At 35.3% G+C, this 26736-nt stretch overlaps 3 protein-coding genes across 6 annotated transcripts in view; 2 read left to right on the top strand and 1 right to left on the bottom strand.

The window, feature by feature from the left end:
• The window catches only part of LOC139970429 (calcium-activated chloride channel regulator 4A-like), a 38803-nt gene extending 37247 nt beyond the window's left edge, over window positions 1–1556 (top strand). The window contains exon 16 of the mRNA XM_071976095.1: window positions 220–1556. Within this exon, the coding sequence (XP_071832196.1) occupies window positions 220–734 (515 nt within the window). The 3' untranslated portion in view covers window positions 735–1556. The remainder of the gene's footprint in view (window positions 1–219) is intronic.
• On the bottom strand, window positions 1122–20835 carry LOC139970441 (uncharacterized). 4 transcript variants are annotated; one of them, XM_071976126.1, is made up of 22 exons: window positions 20579–20835; window positions 19450–19536; window positions 18154–18459; window positions 15969–17509; window positions 15152–15423; window positions 14211–14284; window positions 13797–13855; window positions 12593–12712; window positions 11959–12188; window positions 11191–11267; window positions 10421–10479; window positions 9352–9480; window positions 8720–8943; window positions 8182–8258; window positions 7570–7628; window positions 6516–6641; window positions 5504–5706; window positions 4997–5073; window positions 4221–4288; window positions 3678–3722; window positions 2386–2428; window positions 1122–2011 (listed from the first exon to the last, which is right to left on the bottom strand). In XM_071976126.1, the coding sequence occupies exons 2-21, from the start codon at window positions 19505–19507 to the stop codon at window positions 2390–2392; spliced, it is 3843 nt and encodes a 1280-aa protein (XP_071832227.1). In that variant the 5' UTR covers window positions 19508–19536; window positions 20579–20835; the 3' UTR covers window positions 1122–2011; window positions 2386–2389. The 4 variants fall into 4 exon arrangements, with proteins under 4 accessions (XP_071832227.1, XP_071832205.1, XP_071832238.1 ...); XM_071976104.1 differs by having other exon boundaries at window positions 1122–2019; window positions 2403–2428; XM_071976137.1 differs by having other exon boundaries at window positions 2403–2428.
• A 2290-nt stretch (window positions 20836–23125) lies between these two features.
• The window catches only part of LOC139970389 (receptor-type tyrosine-protein phosphatase eta-like), a 48068-nt gene continuing 44457 nt past the window's right edge, over window positions 23126–26736 (top strand). Inside the window, exons 1-4 of the mRNA XM_071976033.1 lie at window positions 23126–23376; window positions 24431–24596; window positions 25615–25721; window positions 26093–26243. Of these exons, the coding sequence (XP_071832134.1) occupies window positions 23314–23376; window positions 24431–24596; window positions 25615–25721; window positions 26093–26243 (487 nt within the window). The 5' untranslated portion in view covers window positions 23126–23313. The remainder of the gene's footprint in view (window positions 23377–24430; window positions 24597–25614; window positions 25722–26092; window positions 26244–26736) is intronic.

Raw genomic sequence — 26736 nt, 5'->3', positions numbered from 1 at the left:
TTGATTATATTTGTTATTTACCATGAAGATTTTAGTGTTACTTGTTCTATGTTTTAATTAAGGATTCTTTGCTTCTTCCTCTATATGAGACTAGTGTTTCATGATTTCATGTTTATCCGAATGATTTCAACAATCCATCATTGAATGCAAACAAGAATTATGATAATGACCTCAGTTCTACGTGACGATCTTTATTCTTCGATTTTTTTTTTTTCACAGAAGGGAAGTTTAGCTACATCTTTAGCATCGTTGCAGTGGATGACGTAGGTCAAAGGAACCTACCTTCAAACTTTGCAACAGTCAGTACAGCTTACATCAAGGTTAAAGCCGCAGGATCCTTTCCCTTAAGTATTATTGGAGCTATTGTTATGCTGCTGGTTCTTCTTCTACTTCTTTCATTGCTTGCCCTTCTCATTTGGAAGAGGACTCGGTCAAAGGGAGATGACACGGAGAGTAACCACAGTAACAGGGATAATGTGAGGAACTCCACACCTCCTAAAGTATGTCAAGTTGATGTAAGAAACCATGCAATTGACGATGTAGTGCATCGCAACATGGACGACTATGCTAGAAGTGCTGATACTCAAATCAATCAATCGACCTATCCTATGTTCAGATTTGGAATAATCACGGAGCAAACGCAACATGCGGATAAAATTTATTCGGACCAATCGGTCATGCACAACCATGCTTACGTCACAGACCCACACCAGAAATTCGCAAATGATTTGTAAGAACGTCCTGTTTCTGCACCTTTATACGCAAGGCTTTCTCCATCATTAGTTGTAAGACAAGACCACTAATACTGAGAGATCAGCTGCATTTCACATGCCAGTTATTCCCCAAGATATAAACCGGTTACGTCATCAAACGATTACGTGCATTCAGACGAGGACAAGGACAACTACGAATTCGTAGGCTAGCCAAACAGTTTTAATAATCACTTCGTTAGCATGGGAGAAGACGGGGATCAACTAATGGCACTAAGTCGTCCTCATAATGTTTTCGACAACAACGTTCCAGTATAACAAGAAATGGACCAAGTTGGAAAAGGTTGTATAAAGTGAAAGTTGATATTTGACAAGCAGACTACGTTGATAAACTAGAGTAGCACATTGTCAAACATTGTCATAGTTTAATGTTAAAATTGCATATGTTCAAATTTGTTACTCTCCATTGGCTAAAAATGAAGTATGATTTCGTTTATTATTGATGTTATAACAACAAATTTTCAGTATTTCTCAAAACAAAAAAAAATTCGTTCGATACTTCTAGCCAGATATTTGTAAGGTATTTGCTGCAGATAAACATTTATTCAAGTTTAATTACATTATTCATTATATTTATTTTATTACTTGCCGCTTACACTGTAAAACAACCAATCATAAAGCTGTTATAATAAAAAAAAATTAGAACAGCTCATTTCTTTTCTGGTCAGATATAAACATATTGTTTTAAACAAGTAATGAAATTGTGTAGATCGAACAGTTTATCTAATGGGGTTTAGAGCGTTTCTAAATAGAACTGTGGAGAGATAAATCAGTGATTTTTTTACGGGAAATAAAATCAAAATGTGAGCAAGTATAACGTTAAAATCAGTAACTCTTAAATGTATACATAGTTTATTAACAAAGTAACACTAATTAACTCTTTGAGATAACTATTAAATGAAGACGATTTACGATTAAAACCAGAAATTAAAGGTCATAAAACGATTCTTCTTTGCTTTTAACAACCGATGCCATCATGTATCTCATCGAACTTGAATCACATTTTGGTATTTTGGCAACATTATTTTTACGGTTTTACATAAGAACCGCAAAGTTATGTCAATCATCACGCCTTGTAATTCAAATATAAGAACAGAGAGAAGATACCATATAAGAAATATTTACATTCCACATTAATCTGTATCAGTACAGTCCTCCTGTTGGTAGGCACGTTACAGTCTGTGGTGGATTCTTGTTAGCGTGGTACATTTAAACATAGGTTTCTGCCATCGTACCCTTATCTGTGGATCTTAACAACATACGTACTAGGTATTAGAAATTCATATATTTTTTTTTTTTGAGTAGAGGGGATATTTATATCCTAATAACCTTCAATCTATCCTTCATTTGCCACATGCAATTGCCACATGCAGTTACTTCGGCATAACATTAAATGCTTTGAGATGGAGATTCTTTTAATATTGTTTTTTTTTTTCTTTGTGTTGTTTGAAAGTGCCAGTTAAATAAACACAAATTGAAAGGTATTGTGTTTTTAGAACACAAACCTGGGAAACAAATAATAAGTCGACTATTAATATTGATTTAAAGGGTTCAGTCATATTAACGAATAGAATTTTGTATGAGAGAAAGTAAAATATGACAATAAACATCATACCTCCTTAAATATCATACCTCCTAATGCTCCGAACATGGTCAACCTGTATAAAAAGAAAAGGGAACAATGGAGTGGTTTATAATATATCATTTACCACTTATCGATATTACAATATTACTTCTAGGTTTATCAATCGTTTCATTTCATTCAAATTGGTATATTATATTATGCATATTGGTGTCATTTTGTATCTTTTGAAAGCAGAAATCAAAATACGTCGCTTTTTGCTTTACTGTCATCTTTGGTTATGGTTTATGTGTGATTTCCGAAGCTGAAACCAACCATAATCTCTTCTTAAAGAAACTTAGGTAGACAAGCAAATATAAATCCTTCTGAGCCGTCTCTATGGAAAAATTAAAAAATATATTAGGGCTATAAATTTTAATATAAGAACCAATTAATCCTCACATTGCTTTTTCTTTTTGTAGAGAAAGTAAGTGAAGCACAGAAGTAACTCAAAAAAACATAAAATGAAAGAAAATTTCAATTATTTTCGTCCAGGATAGTGACAGCAGCTGTAAAACTATAAACTATGAAAATATATATATATATATATATATATATATATATATATATATATATATATATATATATATATATTTATATATGTATATATATATATATATATAAATATATATGTATATATAATATATATATATATATAAATATATATATATATATATATATATATATAAATATATATATATATATATATATATATTATATATTTATATATATTTATATATTATATATATTTATATATATGGAGGCTGGAAGTTTTCTCACTGTTCTAAATTTTCCAACGTTTTCAATTAATCCGCTTTCTGTATAGTCATGATTTATTTGGTTTTAATTCCATCTATACAGCTTACACATATCTAGCGTCATACTTTCATTGTGTTATATTTTGTACTTTCATTCGACTGCTAATTATTGCTGACGAGGTCCCAGGGGGACAAAAATTCCAATATATTTTCTAAAACTTTACTCATTATTTGTCAATTATGAGTCATATCTTATTTCTTTGGTTTTCTCTAATAATATTTCCTGTTGGAGTAAACGTGGACTTTCGTTATATTATATATATATATATATATATATATATATATATATATATATATATATATATATATAAAAATTTATATATAGATATACATATATATATATATTTATTTAATATCATGAATTTGAATCAGAAATAGGCATTAATTACAATTTAATAATTTACCATACATAATTATAATGTTAATTGGTAAATCGGCAACACTGAAACGCTAAAACAAAGATGTTACCTCTTCATCATACTGCTTATCCGTTATCTCAACAAGTCCTGCTCTCTGTGTAAGACAAAACAAATCCAGATTAAATCACTAGCATATTTATTAATTCATAGAAATATTACTTGATATACGTTTGCAGTGAAATCCACCATGCTCATTGTAAACACATCACTTTCGTCGTTTTGTTCGGTTCTGTCTATATCTCGAAAAGCTAAATACGTCACAGGTATTGTGTGTGCAGTCCTATCCACACTCGACTTCATTATTCGCAACCAAACTACAAGAAGATGTCATTCGTGTAGAATAGAATTGGGTTCATCAATTGAGTTCGGTTCATCTAGATGTTGTATCTGCTGTATCTGCTAAAATGTCTATCTACTCAGTTTAACCGCAGTTTAAAGATATTATCTCTGACATGAAATTGTGTTATCAGGGGCGTCCTAGTCTAGATAGAAAAGAAGTTCATAGCTAGAATTTCGATAATCTAGCCGCACCCCCAATAAAGCTATCGTCACTGGCTAACAACAACCTGTGGAATACAAACTTAAATCTTACCAGCCAATGTCCGGAGTGAAGGTGAAGTTGATAATTGTGTCCTAGATTGTAGCTAGGGTACCAGTACACTGAACAAAAGAGAAATTCAATTGATATTAGACCATGGAAGTGATAAAGACATCTCGGCAATAAAAGCTGGAGTAAAAACGGCAGTGGTTTTGATATTAAATTCTCATCTAAGTTTTCAAGGCACAAATACATAAGGTCTTTTATTAATGGTGGATTCAAGGTGTGGGGTGCAACTCACAAGCCCACCCCATCACTCACAGAAAGTTTTAAATCATTACACTGTAGTTGTGGTCAATTGGTTAAGGAGGGATTGTTTGAATTGTGCACACTTTGGTGTGTGGGCGTGACAAGTTACCAATGACCAGGTGTTAATTGTTGTAAAGTAATGTGAGAGGGTCTTGTCTTGAGGAAGATTTAACAGTTAACTTCAACTGTAAACTTAACATATAATCTAAATATACCTCCTTATAAAGCATTTGACATCTATTGTTTCTTCTGGAGGACACATAAATACGGCTTTAAAATAGTTTGCATTGAGTTTCATGATTTCCATATAACTTGTTTTAACGTGGGTTACAATCCATTTTGATCCAAAACACAGTGATCGAAGTTGACTTATGTTGCACTTATTAAGTCAGAGCTTAATTCCAACTTGTTCGAGATATACTCCTCTATACTATATCATAGCCTAGCTCTGTTCACCTCTGCTGATAAAACATGGACTCAGCTGATAAAACATGGACTCAGCTGATAAAACATGGACTTACCTATTACTTTCTTTGACCGCAATGATTCTCGAATGTCAGGAACCGGTATAGAGAAAGGTAACAGGCAGTGATAAAACCTGAGATTGAGACAATATGTGAGATATAAAGTAACAGGCAGTGATAACACATGAGATTGAGACAACATGTGCGATATAAGGTAACAGGCAGTGATAAAACCTGAGATTGAGACAACATGAGCGATATTAAACTGTTATAAAATAACATAAAATAAAATGTGTAAGAAATGTTCTTGGATTTCAGTTTTCGCTTTAATTGCTTAAGTTCCTTCCATAATATTCGAAATAAATTTATCAAGTAACCCATTGAAGTGTCAAACGGAGAAATGACAAATGTTGAGGGAAGATTTCCAAGAAGAACTTTGTTGGTTATTGTAGTGAATTTATTACGTTATTTCGAATTTGAATCTTTTTTTGTTTTTTAATAAAAAATTGTATGTGATGTGGCTAACTTTATTATTCATCAACGTTTGCCAAACTGATCACTTACTTCATCTCTTTTAAGTTATGTGATTGATTTGCATATTTCAGTATTCCACCAATCACCTCGTCGGATATTTCCCTTCCCTCCGCTCTTATCTCGATGGTCTCTACGGAGGTAAGAATCTGTAGTCGTAGTCCTGTGGTGAGAACAATGTCCTCCCCATCAATATCTTGAAATGACCCTCTGAGGCACAGGCGTCTAATAGGTATCTGATAAGCGACCAAGAAGATAAAATTGCGAAATTAATTATGAATGCTAAGTAGTAATTATTATCAAGGTTCCTTTCTACCGGTTGAACAGTGGATCATTCACAAGACTGCTCTTTTCGTTTTTAAAATTATCAATATTGTTGCACCTGTGTACCTGTCAAAACTTGTACAGCCATACAGACCTATTCGTCAAGCACTTCGTTCGTCTAGCAAAAGTGTGGAATAGCTTACCTCAATCAGTAAGACTTGTCAACAACTTGCCTTGGAACCTTCAAGATAAATCTAAAAACTTACCTGTTCCAAATTTCATTTATGTAACTTTTTTTGGCTGTTTCTGCAAAGCGCCATGAGCACCTTCGGGCGGATACCGGCGCTATAGAAAGTGTCCATTATTATATTATTATTATTCTTGTCTGCACGGTTTGGGTAACATTTGACGGTTTGGGTGACATTCAATGGTTTGGTTGACAATCTAGGCAAGTTTTGCTCAGATTGTTGCCAATGCAGTGAGAGTGGATAGCAGAAACATCATAAAAAAATGTTTTCCATTCCGTCCGAAGACAAGCTGAATTGCTTTTATGAAAGCATTTGCGATTTTGAAGAGAAATAACCCAGATCATTACTACGAATAAAAAGTGCATTGATGAGCTGTTGTCTGATATTGGCTAAATGGAAGAAGATTTCCCTGAGTGGTTTGGAGGAAGATGTAAATTATTCTGATCTCTACCACAGAGACCAATAATGATGGTAGAGTATGTGTCTACTGTAAGGTGAAGTAGATACATCCAACTCATTATGTATTGGCTTACCGTATTGTTAGATGCAATCACCAATTCTTGTATGGTAGACCTTTGTCGTAAAACACTTGCCGTATTTTCTATGAAAATATCTCTTGAACATCGATCTTGCAATGATGCCATGTCAGCCTTTTTGACCTGTACAAAAAACAGGACGCGGAAGAGAGATTAGTGAATAAATATGTTTCAAAAGAAAATAGTACGTGCAACACTTGACGATCGCAAAGTTAGCATTACATATATACCGAAGTAACTTATAGTTCCACGAGTTGAAAACTAAGCTTCATATATATATATATTTGTTTGGCGAAAGATTGGCGGAAATTATCGCACAGTTGGAACTCATTTCTTCATTACACAATTCACTCAAAACTAATAATAATTGTCTGTCCTTGTGAGAAGAACGTTAATATGGTACTTCTTTAATTAATTTTGATATATGTTTCTTTTAGTTATTACAAATTCCTTGTTCTAAAAACTATGATTATAGCATTTTAGTGAAACAGATACTAAACGTTCCTATAAGAAGCTATGTTCAGTAAACACTGTTGCAGTAATTATTTTGTTCTCCTGTCGTTTACGACAGGAAACAATTAAAAAGATTAGTCCAGGTCAATAAAGAAAAAAATTGAAGAGGAATATAATCTAAGCATTCCGGTGAAATTTGCATTCAATTCCAATGTACCGTTTTTAAGATATTTACAGTTGAAATTGCCACCTTTCGTACCAAAAGTGAACTTGAAGGAAAGAGGTGTTATGTCATTGTTGCACACGGACAAATAATGTGTTTGTTTTTTCCTTAAAATTTACGTCCAATTTTAAAGTTTATAAAGTGGGTGTATCCATCATTTGAATGTACCACATGCTTTGGTAGTTTATCAAATTTACCGCCTCGTTAGGCAACAAAGTAACTTTAGCCAATCCAAGTACCAAAACAATAGACTGAAAAATAAAGCATTTTGGGGGTCAGTGTGCAACTATGACATCACACCTGTTTGCTTCAATTTCACTGGTGGTAGTTAATCAGATGACTACAACTGCCAACTGTTTAAATCGCTACACGTACTTTCCACTGTCCGGATTCGCTATCGAGAAGAAACTTACGATCACAAAGACACCATGAGACTGAAAAAGAAATTAAAGCATCAGTTAGTTGGATCAAAAGAACAACCGATAAATATAGCAATATCTCTAGTACTGATCGATATTATTGATATGTAGATATGTGTTTTAAAATATGGCTATAAGGGTGGTAATTCGAATTTAAATTAAACATGAATTGGGGACAACTCGGATAGCCTTTGAGCACGGAAGTCATGTTTGTCAAGTGTTGATAAGACGGTAGACATGAGTTTGTTAGATTTTAGTTATAAACTTAAGATTGTCTGTACTTGTTTCGATTTCAACCCAAAATGGTTGAGATTGTTCCCAACACTGGCTAAATATGCGTCCGGTAGCTAAGATAGATGATTCAGAAATATGATATCACTTCCAAAGTTATTGTCAAATAATCTTATAGATAAACTGGCATCAAAATTACCCGAAATGCCCGGCAATTTGCTGTCTTCACTTTTTCTGCATCCAGGATGCGTGTCCAACTTTATTGACCGTAACTTATGACATAAAACTTCAATCATAAACGAGTATAGTAATAATGGCACTCTTACATAAAACATACCTCTGACAGCTCTTGCTTTAGTTTGAAGTTCCTCAGATAAGGGTCGAAAGGTAAGCGGTAATAGGCATTCTTGAAATCTAGAGAGATCAAATGGAAATAATGAGGAAACAGTAATCGAAGCCCTTTTTGGATTGCGTCGGTAAGTACGGGTGGAGGTTTGTATTGAAAATACATACCTGAATGAATTGAATATCTTGTACACGAGTATGGCTACATACAAAGCTACTTGTCGATTTCACAATGGTATGTAATTACTATCTGACGTTACTTCATATCGAAACAACCTGCTCACATTTTTTTATGAGTACACTAGGTGAAAAATATAAGGTTTAGTCCTTTTATACCTAACAAGGAGAACTCTTGCTTTGTTTTCTTTGTTTTTCTTTTTTAAAGCAACTAAAGTATGAATTTTGCGTTTGTATTGAGGCTGTAGTAATAGACCGACATACTAACCATACTTACATACTAACCCATAAAAGTAGTATAACATTGTCAATCCATAATTATATGATCATAAAATTATATCATATGTACTCACGAGAGCTTGCAAAAGTATTCCGATTGTAATCCATATTGGAGGAGTCCCTCAATCTGTTCTTCGTTAATTTCATTTTCATCAGCCGTAGATGAATCGGTATATTGCTTTGTTATCCTGATCGATTTTACCGACACTTTGGGCACAGCTACGCCAGAGCGAAGTGAAAGTGTAATACCGTCTGTCGTACCAAACGTGTGTATCAGGTGAAGACCGTGTATCTGGATCTAATTGAGATCAAATTTAGTATGAGATATTGATAAATTTTCCTCTCCTTCACTTTCTTTCCATCTATGAAAAACTGTAGAACATCCGCAATGACATCCGTTAATGTAAAGTTACTTATTATATCTTTACTAAGCTAAAAGTAGACTTTCAAATTGTGCAATAATAAAGGTTAACATTAATCTAACATGATATGCAAATACTTTTTTATGCCGTTCCTATTCATACACAATTTTTCTTTACCTGTAATTTCGTAGAGAAAAACTACGCGTTTTTGTTAATGCTGATATCAAAACTAGAATGGAATATTCAATGTCTTTGCTAGTTTTTCTTCGTCGAACGATAATTTCAGTTTTAAATATCATCGAAAATTGACATTTTCGTTGACTTGTTGGCACTATTTAACTTACGTCATGGTTAGAGGCAATAACTAGTAGTTGGATGTTTGAATACTGGAGTGATGCCTTTTGGTTCTTCGTGAATTTCACGGTTCGTGAACACGTATCACGGATAGACTGGACGTAATGGACGTCATGGTGCTGATGATATAAATTTGAAACAAAAACAAAAACATTGTGACTTTGGGAAGATCAAAATTAGATTAAGTGTTCACCTTTCCCATCTCTTTCAATAGCTGTCTCTTTATCTCTCCAATATTATTATCAAATATCATGAAACTCAATGCAATGTGTAATATGTTTAGTGAAAATACCTTGCAACATTTAATTGACAAAACGAAGTTGAATACATGTCGAATGGAAAATAGTTCATTTTGCAATTGTTCAAGTTATTCAACATGTTATTTTTCAGCTTTTAACCGTTGATCCGGTCACAATGTTTCATAATAATATTAATTTTAGATTTATAAAGCGCAGACATATCCACCGTTAACGGTGTTAATGCGCAATTCAATATTACTATGGTCAACGATAACCTGTCAGACATAGAGACAATCCCTCCACATGGCAGCAGCTAAACAGCGCTCAACTGACTATTTATCTCACAGGTCCTCATTTTATACACCTGGGTGAAGTGAGGCGATGGAGATCAAGTGCCTTGTCCAAGGACACAACGTAATGATCTGGCCAAGACTCGAACCTGCAAACCTTAGCTCACGTTCACTGCCTTAAACAATTGACTCACAACTCTCTCATCGTAAAAGATTAGAACAATAACAATGAAAACAAGTCCCAGATAGGTATACACTAGATGAGATTAAACAAAAAAGCTGCTTGTTATTTACTGGCCACTGAAGTGTTGAGCTAGTTAACATTTATTGTTATAAATATGCAAGAGAAGTTAAAAAAAATCGTCATTCATACAAACATATCAACATGTATTTTGCTGACACAGGACAGGTTTCTTCACTTAGACATTATTTCAGTCGTCTATCTTCGGTATCCGGAATATAATATGTATGCAGTAAATGGAGTAACATCTATTTTGGTTCAACTCAACCATTTGTAGTTTATTTCTTACCTTCCAAAGACCTGACTCGAGCTCCAGAAAGCATTGTCGATGGTTCAACCGCCAGTAGACTAACAAAATGAGAATTAAAGACAAATAAGTACTTAAGCTTAAGCTAAAATACGAATTATTAAAATGAATACGAAGTTAAGGTAAAGCAGTATCACATTTAGGAACTGTGCGTATGGTGTTCTTTCTTTGTTTTGTTTTCTTTGCTATTTCTGATAATATTCTGGAGTATTCCTAACATTAAAGTCACCATTTGTATTGAAATATAATTCTGAAGTCTTCAAATTCAAACACAACAATGAAGTGGATTATATTCATAATGTAACATGTTGTGAAAGATTGTCAACTCATCGTAAAACAGTAAGAGATACAAAAAGGCGGGGCAGGGGTGGGGGGGGGGTTGTCGAGAAACACTTCTTTGCTTTGCTTGTTATGCTCTCGGGTTCAAATAACCTCAGGGATTCATCTCGTGTAAGGCTCTATTTTTCTATATAGTTCTTGTGTTATACAGACCATTTGTGTTGCCTCCGTTTTATTTTATAGCTGGACCACGCCTTGCCTCTTGCGTTACCAAAATATAGAAGTCCATATAAGTCTAAGGAAAACTACATATTGAGAGGTGTCCCTATTTTTCGTTGTGTTTGTTCCAACGGTAGATTGATTTAAAGCTATATACGGAGGTCACACTTATATCATATAGACGCAAAAAGTCATTTATTTGAACCGTTTGCAATTGTATTTGTATTCCAAACAACCAAACTATGGAAATGTACCTTTTATACGTCTTGACTTTAGCTCCTCTTGGATACGATCATGGTCAAATTTCAAGGGAAGCAGATAATCTTCGAAACTAATTTGGAAAAAGTGGAGAGAAAGTGGAAACATTGAACGATAAGAAAAGTCAAATATTATATAACATATATTCCGTCTGTTGTGTGAGCTTCCCTTTAAATATTTGGATCAAAACAAGGTTGTTGTTTCTCTTGGTATTGTTGGATTAAAAAAGGAGCATGGTCTACATCCAATCGTACGAAGATAAACATATTTTACCCTGGTGGTAACTTCTCTAATTGTTCAGAGATCTATGGTAGCGTGACTTTAACGAATTATTGTGAAGGGTGTGGGCTATCTCTCTGATCTCGTGCGGGAAACTTTCGCTATTGACAATATAGTACCTTTAATTGTCTGACCGTATCATGTGTCCAACCTCGTCCAATGATCAGCTATAATCAAAATTATGACCATTATATATGTTCGCAGTTACTCGGTCAGAAAATGAATACATTTGTGCTTTATGGTATAGTGATTTTTGTCACTTGCGTTGGCAAACACAACCATCTTGAGCAGGTTTCCAAATAAATTTATTGAAGTAAATTTACTGTCACCCCAGCTGATATATAGATAGGCTTCTACGTAAACCAAATATATCTATTGAACGCCAAATTAACGGTTAGACGAAAACAATTACTTAAGCGCATAAAAAACATACATCAAGCACCAGCAATAGAATTTCATTATATATATGATGTGATGGTACTCACATAATTTCTGCTAATGTTTGAGATTGCAGACTATATTGGAAAATTGCAAGAACGTCTTCCTCAGTTAGGGCTCGGTCCTCGTGACATCGACTTGACTCGTTTCCTGTCGCTGCTAAGTGCACCCTTTTTACCGATGTTGGACAAGCTACCACGAGTCCAGATTGAAGTTTGATGTTTTTATCATAAATCGTATCGAACGAGCCAAGGAAATGCAAACAGGGTATCCCCATCTAAAGAAAACCCAATGAAAAGTAAGTATTGCTTGTGTCTGTATAAATGACGATGGTCACTCGCTGTGAAAATATATTAATTTTTTTCTTTCTTTTTTGCAGTGTAATATTTGACTTTTAAATCTTTCTCTGAGCTGGCTCCAAATAACAATAATGCTGAATGCCTAATTGTCGATGCAATGGCAACTCCAGACGATATTTGGTGCACAAAATCAGGATATATAAATACCGTGGGCAGATTGATGTATCAGGAATCAATTTAGATATTAACGTGTGTAGATATGTATTGTTCATGCTTAAATCAGTTCCAATACTAAAATGTACAAAAGCTTTCGGAAAATGAACAATTATAGTAACATTTCTGATCATGTCAATTAACTTCTCATAAACAAAGAATGACGTACGTTGTGATATGTTCCATTCGCCAGTAACAAGATTGTAGCCGTTTCGCGTTTTCTACTGATGAAATTTTCCAATGACACAGTAGGTAAAATGGTCTTGCGGATAGTTTCGATATCATCCATCTAAGAGACGATAAAAGGGGACAAAAACAGACGATAACATTATATTTTATTATAAAATCCTCGTAAAATCGTATTAAGTGCACGTTGTGTGTATAACATTAAGTACATGTGGTGTATATCAGTACAGTGAGTACATGTAGCAACGTAGTACATGTGGTACGCGCAGTGCATGCATTGTATGTTTTTAATGCACTGCACCCAATGTTGTGTTTAGTGCATGAAGTAATTGTAGTGGATGTAGAGAGTGCTGCGAATGTCGTACGTGCAACATATGCATTGCAAGCAGTGCCCGGAGCGATTGCAGTGCATCTTACGTACGGTACGAAGTACATGGGTCATGCAGTTAGTGCGTGTAGTTTATGTTGTGTATATCGTGTATGTGTTTAGGGCGCTTTATAATACAGAGCATGCAGGTCTGGTGCAGGTGTTATATAATATGTACGTATTGCATGTTCTGCATGTTATCAATGTAGTGCATGTTGTGTGTTTTGCGTACATGCAGTGCACCTTTCTTGTTTCTTGTTTCAGAATTAAAGTTTACTACAATGAAATGATGACAAAAGGAATAACACACTTTAGGGAAACTGTTAAAACATTCTTTATTTATATTGAACCTGTATTGTCGAGAACAACTTGGAAACTTCCACAAATATCTTTGATTATTTGATAAAGGGACGTTAACGACAACAGCTCCTTGTGTTGTTTTATTGCGTTTCATTTGTATTAAGGATGCGTGCAACTACCTTATAACTATCATAGCGTGTAGTTTTTCTTTTAATTAATTAATTAACAAGTCCTACTAAAGGTCATAATTATTGGCCCCAAATATGTTAGAAAGTCAAGTTATGGTCGCCCAAGCATCAACTTTTTTGCTAGATTCTTAGTGCCTCACTGAAAGTATTTTCCTCACTGGGACATGTAATAAAACACTTCTCGATATCTGGAAATATATATTTTGGAGATTCAAAACCACCAGGAAAGTTATAGGGCTATTTCAAACCTTTTATCAATTTTTACCATGCTAAAATTTGTGGCAAATACTAGCGACCTTTCATATTTTATGCAGTGTTAATAAGTTATTTACCTTCCAGTTCCCGGACTGCAGATCAAGACGAAACTCGAAGTTCAGCAGTTTCCATGAGACTAAAATTTAAAACAGAGGCATAAAAATGAAATTCACAAATGTTATTATGCGCTTGAAAAGGGTTACCTCATTTTGACAAATTGCAAATTCATGCAGATTCAAAATTGATAAAATGATTACCAGGCGGGTTTTTTTGTTTCTCACATTTTTAAGTCTTTTTGCAGAAAACAAATACACTGAATTGCTGTAATGTGGTTGTGATGAAGAAAATTGTATAGCATGCAGGTATATGTCATACAATTACATTTATATAAAGTCCTAAGAAATGTAGACCTATATCGTAAGTGCGTTAATAAACCTGCGCTGCGTTTTCAACAATATAGGCATACCTGAGGTAACAATAGGCAGACTCACTTTTTATATCCTTTGATTGAAGGTCAGGAATCGACTCTGGAGGAAATGACAAAGGCAGCATGTGACCTTCAAACCTGTACCGGTATAAACAAGACAGTACTCACTACCAAATTCTTTTGTGCATTGTTAATATTTGTATTGCTTTGTAAACTTAACTGTGATATGTTTGGCAGACTGAGGTAACATGCGAACTGATTCTAGTAATCTTTTGAAATACATTATTCCGCACCGCAAGGAGTAAGGATTTCTTGTTTCAGAGACTGCTGATCTTGCGTGAATTGTGGTTTAACCTTCTGTTACGCTGTTCGTGGTAATTCATTAAGCAAACAGGGAGTTATTCAATGCTTCTCTTTTTTTCGTCCTTTAGTCACTTCAAAGACACCATAGCTTCTGTTAAAATGTCAGAAACATCTAGCCTTCATTTCCAACGTCCACTACATTACTAGACACATCACTGTAATCTCCATATCAAAAATCATTTAGCTCCACCTTCCGAAAACTATCACATAACATTGTCATCTCTACATGTACAAGTAAATAACAAGTCGCTGCAGTTCCATGTCTATCCTAAAACACTCTTAAGCTTCCCCCTTTTCATTTTCTCCCTTAATGCCTCAGCTCCTCTCCTGACAAAGGCCACTGCATTACACCCTTCTTCTCTCTGTCTCTAACTTTAATCATCTTTGCAAGTGTTCCACCATTCTTTTTACGCCCAGCTTTTAATCCCCTTAAGAATTTCCTAGTGAAGCTAACGTAACTTAGCTTTTTGCTCCCTACTTCACAACACCTTTATACCAAGTTAGCTAGTAAGCGGTTAGCTTCACATAAGAAGTGTTAAATATGTAGGAATTTGGACTGAAAAAAATGATGACTGAAATCATTCTTTGAAAAAAAAATTAAAAAGATTTTAATCTCACTGTTTGGAATTCGTATATACTTACGTTAACTCTTTCAATGCCCGTGATTTTAATCCATACTGAAGTAATTTTGTGACGGTGTCTTGACTAACGGTTACATCTTCGCTTTCTTGCTCATTCTGAAATGAGTGTTCTTCATTGCGGACACGTACATTTTCAAGGTCATCACTTGTCCTGATGATTGACATTGTTGCCACTGACAATGGACAGGGCAAATCCAGTCCAGAACTGAGAATAATGTTACTCCCATCGATTTTGCGGAAAGAGTCTTTAAGCTGTAAATAGGTCACAGGAATCTAACCAAGAGAAAAATTGGCACAGTAGCAATTAGAATCATGACTTTATAGAACAGAACGTCCTGGTTATTATTATTATATTATTATTACCTTTATTACCGTCTTGTTGCCCAAATGGTGAACACAAATAGCACCCAGCTGTGGCGATTTGCAAACCCATCTGCACCGAGTATAGCTTCTCGTGGCTATGTAATAACGTTTCGCAGTTCAAAGAAGGCACGGCTACGTATATGATTATACAACAATTACCCTCCACATGTTATTGAGAAGCATATGATTATTGTCTATCGAATGGGAAATTAGGTTACTTACGTTCAGATTCCACAAAAATTAGAATCTGGTAATGACGTCAATTTTGTGGCACTGTTGACTTTATTAACATCTATTTTCACCGAAAGCAAGAACTAATATGCATTTAGTTTACTTATATTAATGTCGAGTTTAAATAAATTGCAATTACCGTCTGTATCACTATCGGAAAGAAAAGTGCTTTTTATGGCGTATTCCAGCAATATCGCGATATTGGTAAACCCATCATATCTTACCTGACCCTTTGATGCAATATCCAGAATCTGTATGTTCGAACGCTGTAGCAGTCTGCTATCGCTACATCCGATGACCATGCCGTCGGAACACATCTGTTTGGCAGTATCAATTATATCCTCCTCACTTCCCATCTGCTCGAAGAAACACAGAGATGCAAATGACTGGCCGTCATCAATTTTCCTGAGATACTCTATAATTCTTTGAGATGCTTTGGTGTTTAGTCCACATGCAAAGCGAAATACAAATTGGAGGTCTAAGGGATTTACACGTTCGAAGGTTGTGTTTAACCAGAATGTAAAAATCGATCCAGCGCAATCTGCAAGATAGTTAGCTGCATACCACTCAGCAAAGAGTTTATGATAAAATCTGACTATTTCTCGGCGTCTGATATGTTCATGAACACTAACTCCCGGTGTGTTGTTAACCTCCATTACCTCGTCCTCAAGAAGTATGCCTATTTCAATAAGTTCATCATAGCATTTGGATCCTATTTTATTCTTAAACTCATGTTTGTCCCAAACGATTTGTTGAGTACTGCCCGTGAGATCATTGAAAACCACTTTATTGAGCTTGGTATGATCAGCTGGTGACTCATTCCTTTTCTTCGAAGAAGCGGTATCCTTTTTTCTCCACATGTGATTGTAAAAGCAGGTCAGCATATATCTGAAGAAGGTTGTAACGGAGGTAAACTTAACCAAGTCCTCTTCTTCATTGGCAATGTGGGCAAACATGACACAGAATAGTGGTACTTGGCAAATGTCACTTATTACATGGCTGCTGCTAAGAAGACGCTTGATCCTGTCGGCTGCTTCCTCGTTGTCTTCACCGACGACAGCTCGATGTATGTATTCATTCTTTGCATTGTCATCAAAGCCAGTCAACCTAATAAATACAGTGCGAGGATCCAGGTCCTGGGGTATACATGAAGACCTTGTGCAGGTAATAACTTTAAAGTTTGCAAACATTGTTCCTGCTGTTAGTTTGATAATATCCGTGCCAACACCACTATCCTTGTCAGGATACTCATCGTAGCCGTCTAACACGATCACAACAGAGCAGCTGTTGTTCAATACCTCCATGATATCGTCTTCGGTGAGCCTTGATTCTCCTGGCATGAGTAACAGACTGATCGCAAGGAAAAGTGATGATATATCACCAAGAAGTCTTAGTGGAAGCAAAATAAAGATACCAACATCTTTAAGAGGAGACAAAATGTTTTCAGTGCACCAATCATGTGCAGCTTTCAGAGTAAAACACGATTTACCATAGCCGGCATCTCCGTGCAGTATCACGCGATTAGATGAAATGACATTGTCGCTGAAAACATCACGGTATGACTTTAACTTCTTGGTACGGGATCCAACATCCGGATTCAAATCTTTCTCGTTTGATGGTGATCTCTTAGTCACCTCCATACCGGTCTCTATATAGATATCGTCAACGCAGGCAACATGGTCGCGAATATACGGAATTGGTTGGATCTTATTGAACCATAGCGTGTAAGTACTTCTTAAATATTCTAAGAAAAGTTTGGTTTTTCCTGTAGAACAGAAAAGGAAACAAACAAAAAATGTTTCCATAGACCTTGTTATATAAATAAATTCCATATTCAGCTGAGCAGCAATTGTCATCATGATTCTTTTAATATATAGCTTTGCGGCGAACAATTCTTATCTCCTTAGCAGTGAAGAGAAGAGTTGTCGACTTTCTTCGGAGCTGTGCTCATGGTTGCAGCTGCCTTGCTGAAAGTACTCAGAAGTTAACAGCACTACACGCTGAACATATTTGTTACCTCTTTCACGACAGTAATATTTATGCAAATTACCTGACATCGACAAGGTAGCTAAACATGTCTCTTTCGGTTCCAGTATTATGAAATATAGGTAGAGTTGTAGAGTCATAAATAACATTGTCATGCAATTACTTTCACACAACGTTACAAACAGAAACCCCTGCTCACATCGACACCTGAATGTATATACAATTGAGATAAAGTGTGTTACATAATGTCATGTGTAGATTGCAAGTCCGATGCCTTAACCACACGATCACAACTGTCTCTTTAAAAAAGAAATTACAATCGAAATGGGAGACATGAACCATTGCATGAAACTACCCATACCATACCTTTATTATTTGAACACACATTTGATTGTACTGCATGATTCAGATTGTTAAACATACCTCTAGATTGCGGCTTCGGCAATGGCTCTGGATTTTTCTTGCCCGTATGTAACTCAAAAAGATGTCTGGTTGAGGACATTATTCCAAAAAGCTTTAATTTATCCAGGGCAAGGAGAAGAGGTGAGATGTCGTTTGAATTTATTTGGCCCCTTTCTTCCATCAAAGTTGCCATTACAAGACCTTTCTCTCCAGGTGTTTCTCTGAGTTCACTTATTTTCGCCGGTGGATATTCAAAGTACGTTGCTAGATGCAGTATTATTTCAAGCTTTAAAAGACCAGCTAAGGCGACTTTGAAGCTGCCAAAACCTACCAAATTATGAAACAAGTGCATCATTTGTACCACTTTCCCTATATCGACAAATAAATGTTACTTACTAAAGGATGACTGTGGGCAAATATCAAGGATCCTCATATATAAAATAGAAAGTTGAAATCTAACGTACAAGTTCTGGTTATGCTTAACATTTTATAAAGCAACGTAATAATTTCGATGGGAAAGAAAACGTTCGTGTTCTCAATTCACACATCTACGAGCATTAGACGTACTCATTATTTTGTACACAGGATGTCGGAAATGATGGCTCTATGCCCGTTTGAATGGATAAAGTGGAAGTATAGTATGTGTAAAATGAATGTTTTAAAGGGAGCAATGTTTGGAAACCCTGGACAGCCAGGGAGACAAATTGAATACGCAATCTTTGTATTTATTATTCAACTATAACGTAATATAAAACAACAACTGGATGCGTGTTTATCCACACAGCATATTAGTTTGCCCACTTAGTAAATTGGGCTTTAACATTGCCCACCCAGTAAATTCAATTTCCTACCTAATTCAAACATCGCCACCCAATAAATTATTTTCTCCACCAAGTAATTTACTTTTCTCACCCAGTAGATGAGCTTGGCATGACCTCATATTTTCATTTTCATATCAGATCATCAACCAAAAGAACAACATTTCACAAGTAGAAGTATGAGAATTACCTTTTTTTAAACAGCAACGACCCTCATGCATGCATGAATACACTTGATTACAATAATGTACACAGTTAGCCAGTGAAAGAATTTTCAATCTGGCAGCAAACTTCGACGGTATTTCGACATTTGGTTCTTGTGTTGTATTGTTATATTCACACTTTCCGAATCGCATGCTATATATTTCAAAGTTATCATGAATAATATTTTTTCGTTTTTCGTTATAAATAAAAATGAACAACTGTGGTATGGGCTAAACGAGAATATTAAGATTGAATACGCCCCACATTTTCTATTAAAAATTCAAACAATACTCACCCATACTTTGCTCCATTTCATAGCTTGTAGGCTTTGTAGTATTGGTCTCGCTATCCATTGTAACTCGAAAAGTATTAACTGTTAAGGCTATGTAATATTAGAAAATGAGAACAGCTAATGATTATCATTTATTAATCGCATTACTTAGTCTTAGAGATTTCCATTCACACTTCTAAAATAATACCCAAGAAGCGTTTCTTGTTAACTTTTCAGTTTAATACATGTCTGTTCTGTTCTGTGTACTGTGTAATAAACTATTTGTTATTCACAGAAAGGTACAAACTAAAACAGGATGTGATTTGGTTTCGATCACTGTTAAGTGAGATTACGCACTAGTGTTTAGATTTATAGTGAAAGGGTTAAAAACAGTTCCGCCTTGAACTCAGTTCAATGCGTTATCCTACATCAAGAGAAGGTGACCTTGATGATATTTGGAGTTTCCGTTTCGGTTACACAGTGTTGATAATTCGGACACCACAATAATTCATATCATTTTTTCAGAATTAAATGAGTTTGAGCCTGTATGCTAAGTTTTTTAGAAACAATACGTCGGAAATAGCAAAAATAGACTAGCAGAAGGTCATGTGCGAATATCTATTGTTTAAACATTTCAGGTACCGAGGGTATGCAGCTGGATTCTTGAGCCCCTTCAGCACTCTTGTCCTACAGTTGCTCCTTTCCAAGTCACCCAAAAGGAAGCGGGAAATATTAATGTTCAGTAGGGAAATTTTAAATTGCTGGGAAGACCAATCGTAGGCACCTTTGTCCATATATGTGAAACACAGGAAGGATAAGATATCTTAGGATGAAGTTGCTTAAACGGAAATAGCATCCATGTTTCCAAGCATACCTTCCTAGCATAGGCTATTGTAAAATATGCTCCACTGGCTCCCAACGCCAACCCGTACCCAACTCATTATGTCTATGTGGTTGTCAAAGTACACTTGGGCTTATTTTTCACATATACAGACATTTTGTTCACATTGGCACATGCACAGGCTTATTTATAACATTTACTTTGTTCTCTGTAGGTTATTTTAAATGAAGTATTCAACATATATCTTTATCTGTTTAGGAATCCATTCCACTGTTCACATACTATATACATTTGAAACAATGAATCACTTACCACACCGATGCAATTTGTCCTCTTGTAGTGCAGAAGACTCTATCCTTTCCTTTTTCTCTGGTGAACTTCTTCAACTTCTTTCTAAGGCAAGAGCTGCTCCTTCATTGCTGAACCAGAGAAAATCACGATATATGAATGTGTACGTTGTTCCTTCTGTAATGTCCTAATATAGTTTGTAGAATACGGAGAATTACAACAAAACAGGAAGACCACGCCGGAAGCAGGCCACTATACATAGCGCTGGAATTTCCCGTATATCCTCGCATCATACATTGTAATACTCTCTTGATATGAAATATATGGTTATCCTATATAATAACGCTTCGTGGCTGTAACCGTTGGTTGCCTAGACGTGTGCGTTAGACTCGTTGCATATTTCATCTTGACATGACCTTGACCTACGTACACTTTCATAGGTTAGGTGTACTCTTCTTTGTGAGGTAACTCTTATAGGCTGTTTGAACATCGAGTATTTGATATAGTGATCGCTGAACTATGTATGTATTTGTATTTATGTATGTATTTTAGATCCTCCTGCAAGCAGGAACTCGCGAAGAAGTCTCATTGGCTTATCAAAGCTGCAAGCTGACCGAAGTCAGTCTCTTAGATTGATATTTAAAGTCCATGATTATGAATTGTCAATTGTCAACAACTCTGTAACTTGATGACATAGGCTACAGTACATTAATCTTGGATTCACTAGAACCGGGGACCTTATGATTGGAAGACACCGGCGTTAACCAATGAGCTAATACTCCATGATAAAACAGCTAACAATTTGCCGCGTTGTGTCTCAATTGGTCTGATTGGTATTTATTATACAGTATCCTAAAATTCTAAAATGTGTTTTTTTTTAAATAAATTGCCAGTGTTATCGCACGGTTGTATTTCTGTTAGTTTCGATTCATTTGGTAGGTTGATTGGCTTTTTTAGAGTGTATGTGTGTTTGTTGTGGCGGTTCTTTACGGATGTGCTATAGTTTCGCCATAGGTTTTCAAATGAAGTCATTTTAGCTGTGTCAAGACTGTTTTCTAAAAATGTCATAAACTGACTGTTTCAAGCATCGTCATTGTACATTTAAAGTAAACCATTTCAGAAAGACAACATTAACAGAGAAATGACCCGTCTCTATCTTTCTAACTGTCGCCATGCTACTTGTTGCTTGGGATCCCTGTGATCCAATGAGATACTGTTACAAAACCAGATTCAAGTTTTGACTAAAATGGCAGTAAGGGACGACAGAGAGTAAAAACGGATGGAAAGAATACTTCTGGTAAATTCTAACAGAATTGTTAATTGTTTCCTCCTTGCAATATGAATAAATACTAATAAATACTAAAACTACAACTGAGTTATAAGTTACACACAAATGTTGGGGACTGGTACCTTACAAATTACAAATTATTAAACTTACAGAACCACTACTAACGCGCGATGAGGTACCTGCATGATGGCTTCGTAACGGCCACACTGGCTACGCTTTTTCTACTGCGAAGTTGCCGAGTTCGCTTGCCGGAAAGAGGCCTCGAAATTCGGTGAAAGCGGCGGCAGGTTTGACAGGTTCGAAATTGATAGAGAAATTCGTCAAATAAAAGAACAGTCTCAGAAACTCAGAAGATGTGATATATGACGCGAAAGCCTGTAGACAGTGGCGACCGGCTATGGGACCAGGACAGAGTCACTAGACACAGAGAGGACGAGCCACTTGACACTGTTCGTCAACTTACATTAACAGTCGCCGTTAACCACGTTTAATATAGTAACGCTGTTTGCTCTGATTGTGTGGTGAAGTACCCGGTTGGTAAGTAAGGGGGTGGGGGGTTAAGGTGTTAGGTAGTAAGGTAAAGGCTTGGGTACACCGCTGTATAGAATACACTAACAGTTCATTCTGAGTTTTATGGTGTAATCGTCTGCTCAATGTACTTTGCAATGTTATAAACAAACAAATATATACAAAAAGTAACACAAAAAAAAATTTAACACGACACACCACTTGTACGCAGACCATTACGGAAGCTGCCTAGCAGCGCAGCTTAACTGTACGTATTGGTTCATGGACAACGCAGTGCATGGCAACGCAGCGCATGGAAGCTAACAATGAAATGGGTCAGCCCGCGAACCATTCGCTGCGACGTCCCTGTTCACTCGTCAAATGGTTGTAAAAAACGCGAGTTTTATCTCGTTTGGAATTTTAATTGTTTCTGTTTGATTTTCTTTTTAGAAATTTATTAATTTTAAGAGAAACTACAAGATAAATTATAAAATTGATATCGATTCAAATTGTTTCACCATCGAAAAATTAAGTAACCCTTAAGGTGTATAATCACGCTAGATATTTTGGTGACTCACCTGCACACATGATTGGATACTTTTTATAAATGGCACAATCACTGAGGTATACACCCATCTTTGTGTTGACGATTGAACCACATTGTTATCAAATAAATTAGTACAGTTGAGATCAAAGCTATGCTGAATTGTACTGCAAGGGAGGCACCGACCCGTGACCAACACTGTACAATGCGTATAGAGCTTAGCAATTGTTGCATGTCCTATATATATATAAATATACAAACGGTCACGTATAGGCTATATGCAATATGGATGTCTCTATATAGGCAATATGGCGGTCTCAGGTGGCATGTGTTCTATTAATTGTGTTCTAATCTGAAGCGTATCTGTTCAGCTTGTCACGTTAATTTATACTCTAGTAACTAAAGAGGAGAACATTTCAAATGGCTTGTGCAATCAACACCGTTTTACTGTTATCGTTATTATTATCATCCAGTACAGTTGAGGTAAGTTTGGCAAACCGGTATTTAGTATTCTCCGATTTGTGTCTCCAACCTATAAGAAGCAAAATGTAACAAGGTAGATTACCGTAAAAGAAATTAATGTAATTTATGAATCAAGCATTTTAAGTGTTAATTCGTGTCACAAAAGAGGGACGTGAAAGCTCTGTAAACGCACGACATAAATAGTATGTTAAAGTATGATTGTTTGAAAAGTATCTTCAAGAGTTGCTTAAAATTTTATCGTAAAGTTCACGAAAACTTCATAGTGAGAAACAAGTCTTGAATATATCGTAAGAAAAAAACTTTAAAAGAGTATTAATTCGAGAAACAGGATTTAATTTTTTTAACTCTTGCAGGACTGTCATCGTGTCATCATCAATAAAACGATTTGGTGTTAATTCAAGTATAACCTAATTAGAAAGTTGTACCCGACTGTACGTTAGGAGAGATAATAGCATAGATGCACGACATACGCTATGTATCCTATACTTTGGACTTTCTTAATAAGAGAACGAAGGTTAACTTAGTTGTATGACTTAATTAGATATGGAATGTTTCTTAAATACTATGCAAAAACACACATGTATCTTGCAAACATGTAAGATCGTTTTAAGCTACGGTAGGTAAATGTACAACAGTATCATAAATGTTTACCAGTACCAAAGGACTAAATGATCATATTAAAACTAAAGACAATAGTTTGGTATTATTATTATTATTATTATTATTATTATTATTATTATTATTATTATTATTATTATTATTATTATTATTATTATTATTATTATTATTATTATTATTATTATTATTATTATTATTATTATTATTATTATTATTATTATTATTATTATTATTATTATTATTATTATTATTATTATTATTATTATTATTATTATTATTATTATTATTATTATTATTATTATTATGATTATGATTATTATTATTATTATTATTATTATTATTATTATTATTATTATTATTATTATTATTATTATTATTATTATTATTATTATTATTATTATTATTATTATTATTATTTTATTTGCTTACATGCCAGATTTGCCATGGACAGGATTTCTTCATAGCTGTCAGGAAGCCCCAAGGCGATTGTCCTACTAATGAGCTGGACACCCTTCGGCCAAGTTCGGAATATATTGTTGCCACGACAACCGTATTGCCAGGTCAAACAAACACCGACATTGGTGTAGAGATAATCGTGACAGGTAGGGCGAGTAAATCTTATGTAGATAAGAATCTCTTATGAAAACCACACATACCAAAAGAACGATGTTGGGGGAAATTGTATTGAAAGGGAATAGACATCACTAAGTAGCAGAACTCCTACATCGCTGCAAAGATATCGTATTTAACTCAATTGGCGAATGAAGAAGACGCTTGTTCATGGATTATGTCTTCAATGTTACACTAAAGAGTATCAGAAAGCGATAAAGAAAAAATATGAACGAGGTTTTGTGATGTTCCAAATCAGTTATATCACGTCAGCCTAACTTATCGGAGAGCACTCAACTGTACTATGTCAACGTTAGAGTTTCTATGAAACTTGCCATACCGCACATTATACAAATAGTTCCATGGTACTTCCTACAGGTTCTCTATCTCAATCTAGTTTTCCAGTGAAGAGCTAATACGTTTTGGAACAATTCCACAAAGGGTCTTTATCAATACAATAGGACAACAATTCATAGCACATATACCTTAAAGGCTTTGAAGACTCGCCCCAAACCGCGTGCGGCCATCTGAACAAGCGCCTTTGAACAACTTTTGTTGATTTTGGCGCTATATAAATGTTTTCTGATTGATTGATTGATTGATTGATTGATTGATTGATTGATCTGAAAAAGTTAACTTTCCGTTGATTGCAAGTGAAGTTTTGTTCGTGTCGCTACAAAATGCAGACAGTAATGAAACGTGATACCTTGTTATCTTTAGCTGGACTTGAGGTGTCCATCGCTGTATCGTTTGTAGACTGTGATGTGGGTATTGACCGCAGCTGTATTTACTGACTGTACGCTAGTGTCTAATTACCGACGGTACCAAGTTGTGTGTGTATTTTCTGGGATCGATGGTGGTGTCTAACACTTCTGTTTCACCTCATTCGAAACTAGGTCAGATTACCGGCATTAGACGTTTCTTTTTGCGCGAGTCTTCACACCCTTTAAAGGTTAATATAAAATAACTACATTACTAAACATTTCCAGATTTGATTTATATTCCATACAGGACCAGTGCCAATGAACACCTTCCTTGCGTGGGATATTAAAAGTGATGGCTTCTCTGTCTTCTGGGAACCTGGTGGACAGGATGTTACAGAAGACTTTGTGGTTGTGGTAAGAAACTTTATATGATTGATGGTTATATAAAAGTAACCATTTATCAGGCATTTTTTGACAAATTTTATGTGACGCCGAATGCGGGAGAAGCCCGCGAGGGCTTATGAATTACAACTTTCATGTCTGGTGGCTCCAATTCAACATTTTAACATCTTATCAATTTAGAAAGTCATTTCATTGCTTCAAATACCACCACCTTTATCCACTCGGCTACAGCACCGGTATTTCCACAAAGGTTTCGATATTCCGTGACCAAAGCTATTTCGTCGCCATTTACACAACACTCCACCCTCACCCACCCGACCCACGTACCAACCCTCCTGCCATGTTTTCATAAACATTGAACTTTAGGTCTTTTTTATACTCAGGCAACAGAAGGGGACACGGTACTTGAGCTGCAAGCTTCAACGGCCAATGAGATTAACTACCTTCGATTTGAGAATTTAAAGCCTGCCACTGTCTATGAAATCCGACTGATGACCGGTTCAACAATCCTATCCTCAAATAGAACACTTACAAGTATGTAGCTTCATGCAACCTACCATGACGACTTGTACAGCCAAATGTTTTTCAACATACGGAGGTGTACAAAATATTGTTGAAATGAAAAATATTGTGTTAAGTGTTTTGATACGATTGATGATAAGCAGTTGAAAAGGCATGATCAACAAATTCCATTCTTAAAACTCGTATGAATAAAAGCGAGTGAGTTAGTTTGGACAACTAAGGTATAATTCTGAACACTTATCGTAGTATGATTCGTAACATTACGGTTCAAATGCAAGAAAACTACTATAACTGTGTCCAGCATTGTACATTTACCTTTTTCTATTGTTACCATTATAGCTTTAGTTCTACACATTCTACTGATGATTTACGTCATCTATCGCAATATAAGTCTCTTCAGTGGTCCATAAGTGATAAATATAACATTAAATGGTTTCATATCAAGCAGTCCTCCATTCTTTCCAATTTGCAAATTTGTTTGCAATACGGAGCTTTTTGATATGCT

Source organism: Apostichopus japonicus, chromosome 1 (assembly GCF_037975245.1).
Source record: "Apostichopus japonicus isolate 1M-3 chromosome 1, ASM3797524v1, whole genome shotgun sequence".
Lineage (NCBI taxonomy): Eukaryota > Metazoa > Echinodermata > Holothuroidea > Aspidochirotida > Stichopodidae > Apostichopus > Apostichopus japonicus.
This window is presented reverse-complemented; position numbering and strand designations above follow the sequence as displayed.

Coding starts and splice junctions, on each gene's coding strand:
- LOC139970441 (XM_071976104.1), bottom strand. CDS start 19,507: ATGGATAGCGAGACCAATACTACAAAGCCTACAAGCTATGAAATGGAG. Junction 14,285..15,151: donor CGGGCATTGAAAGAGTTAAC/GTAAGTATATAC, acceptor ATACCGGTACAG/GTTTGAAGGTCACATGCTGC. Junction 13,856..14,210: donor TCAATCAAAGGATATAAAAA/GTGAGTCTGCCT, acceptor TTTAAATTTTAG/TCTCATGGAAACTGCTGAAC.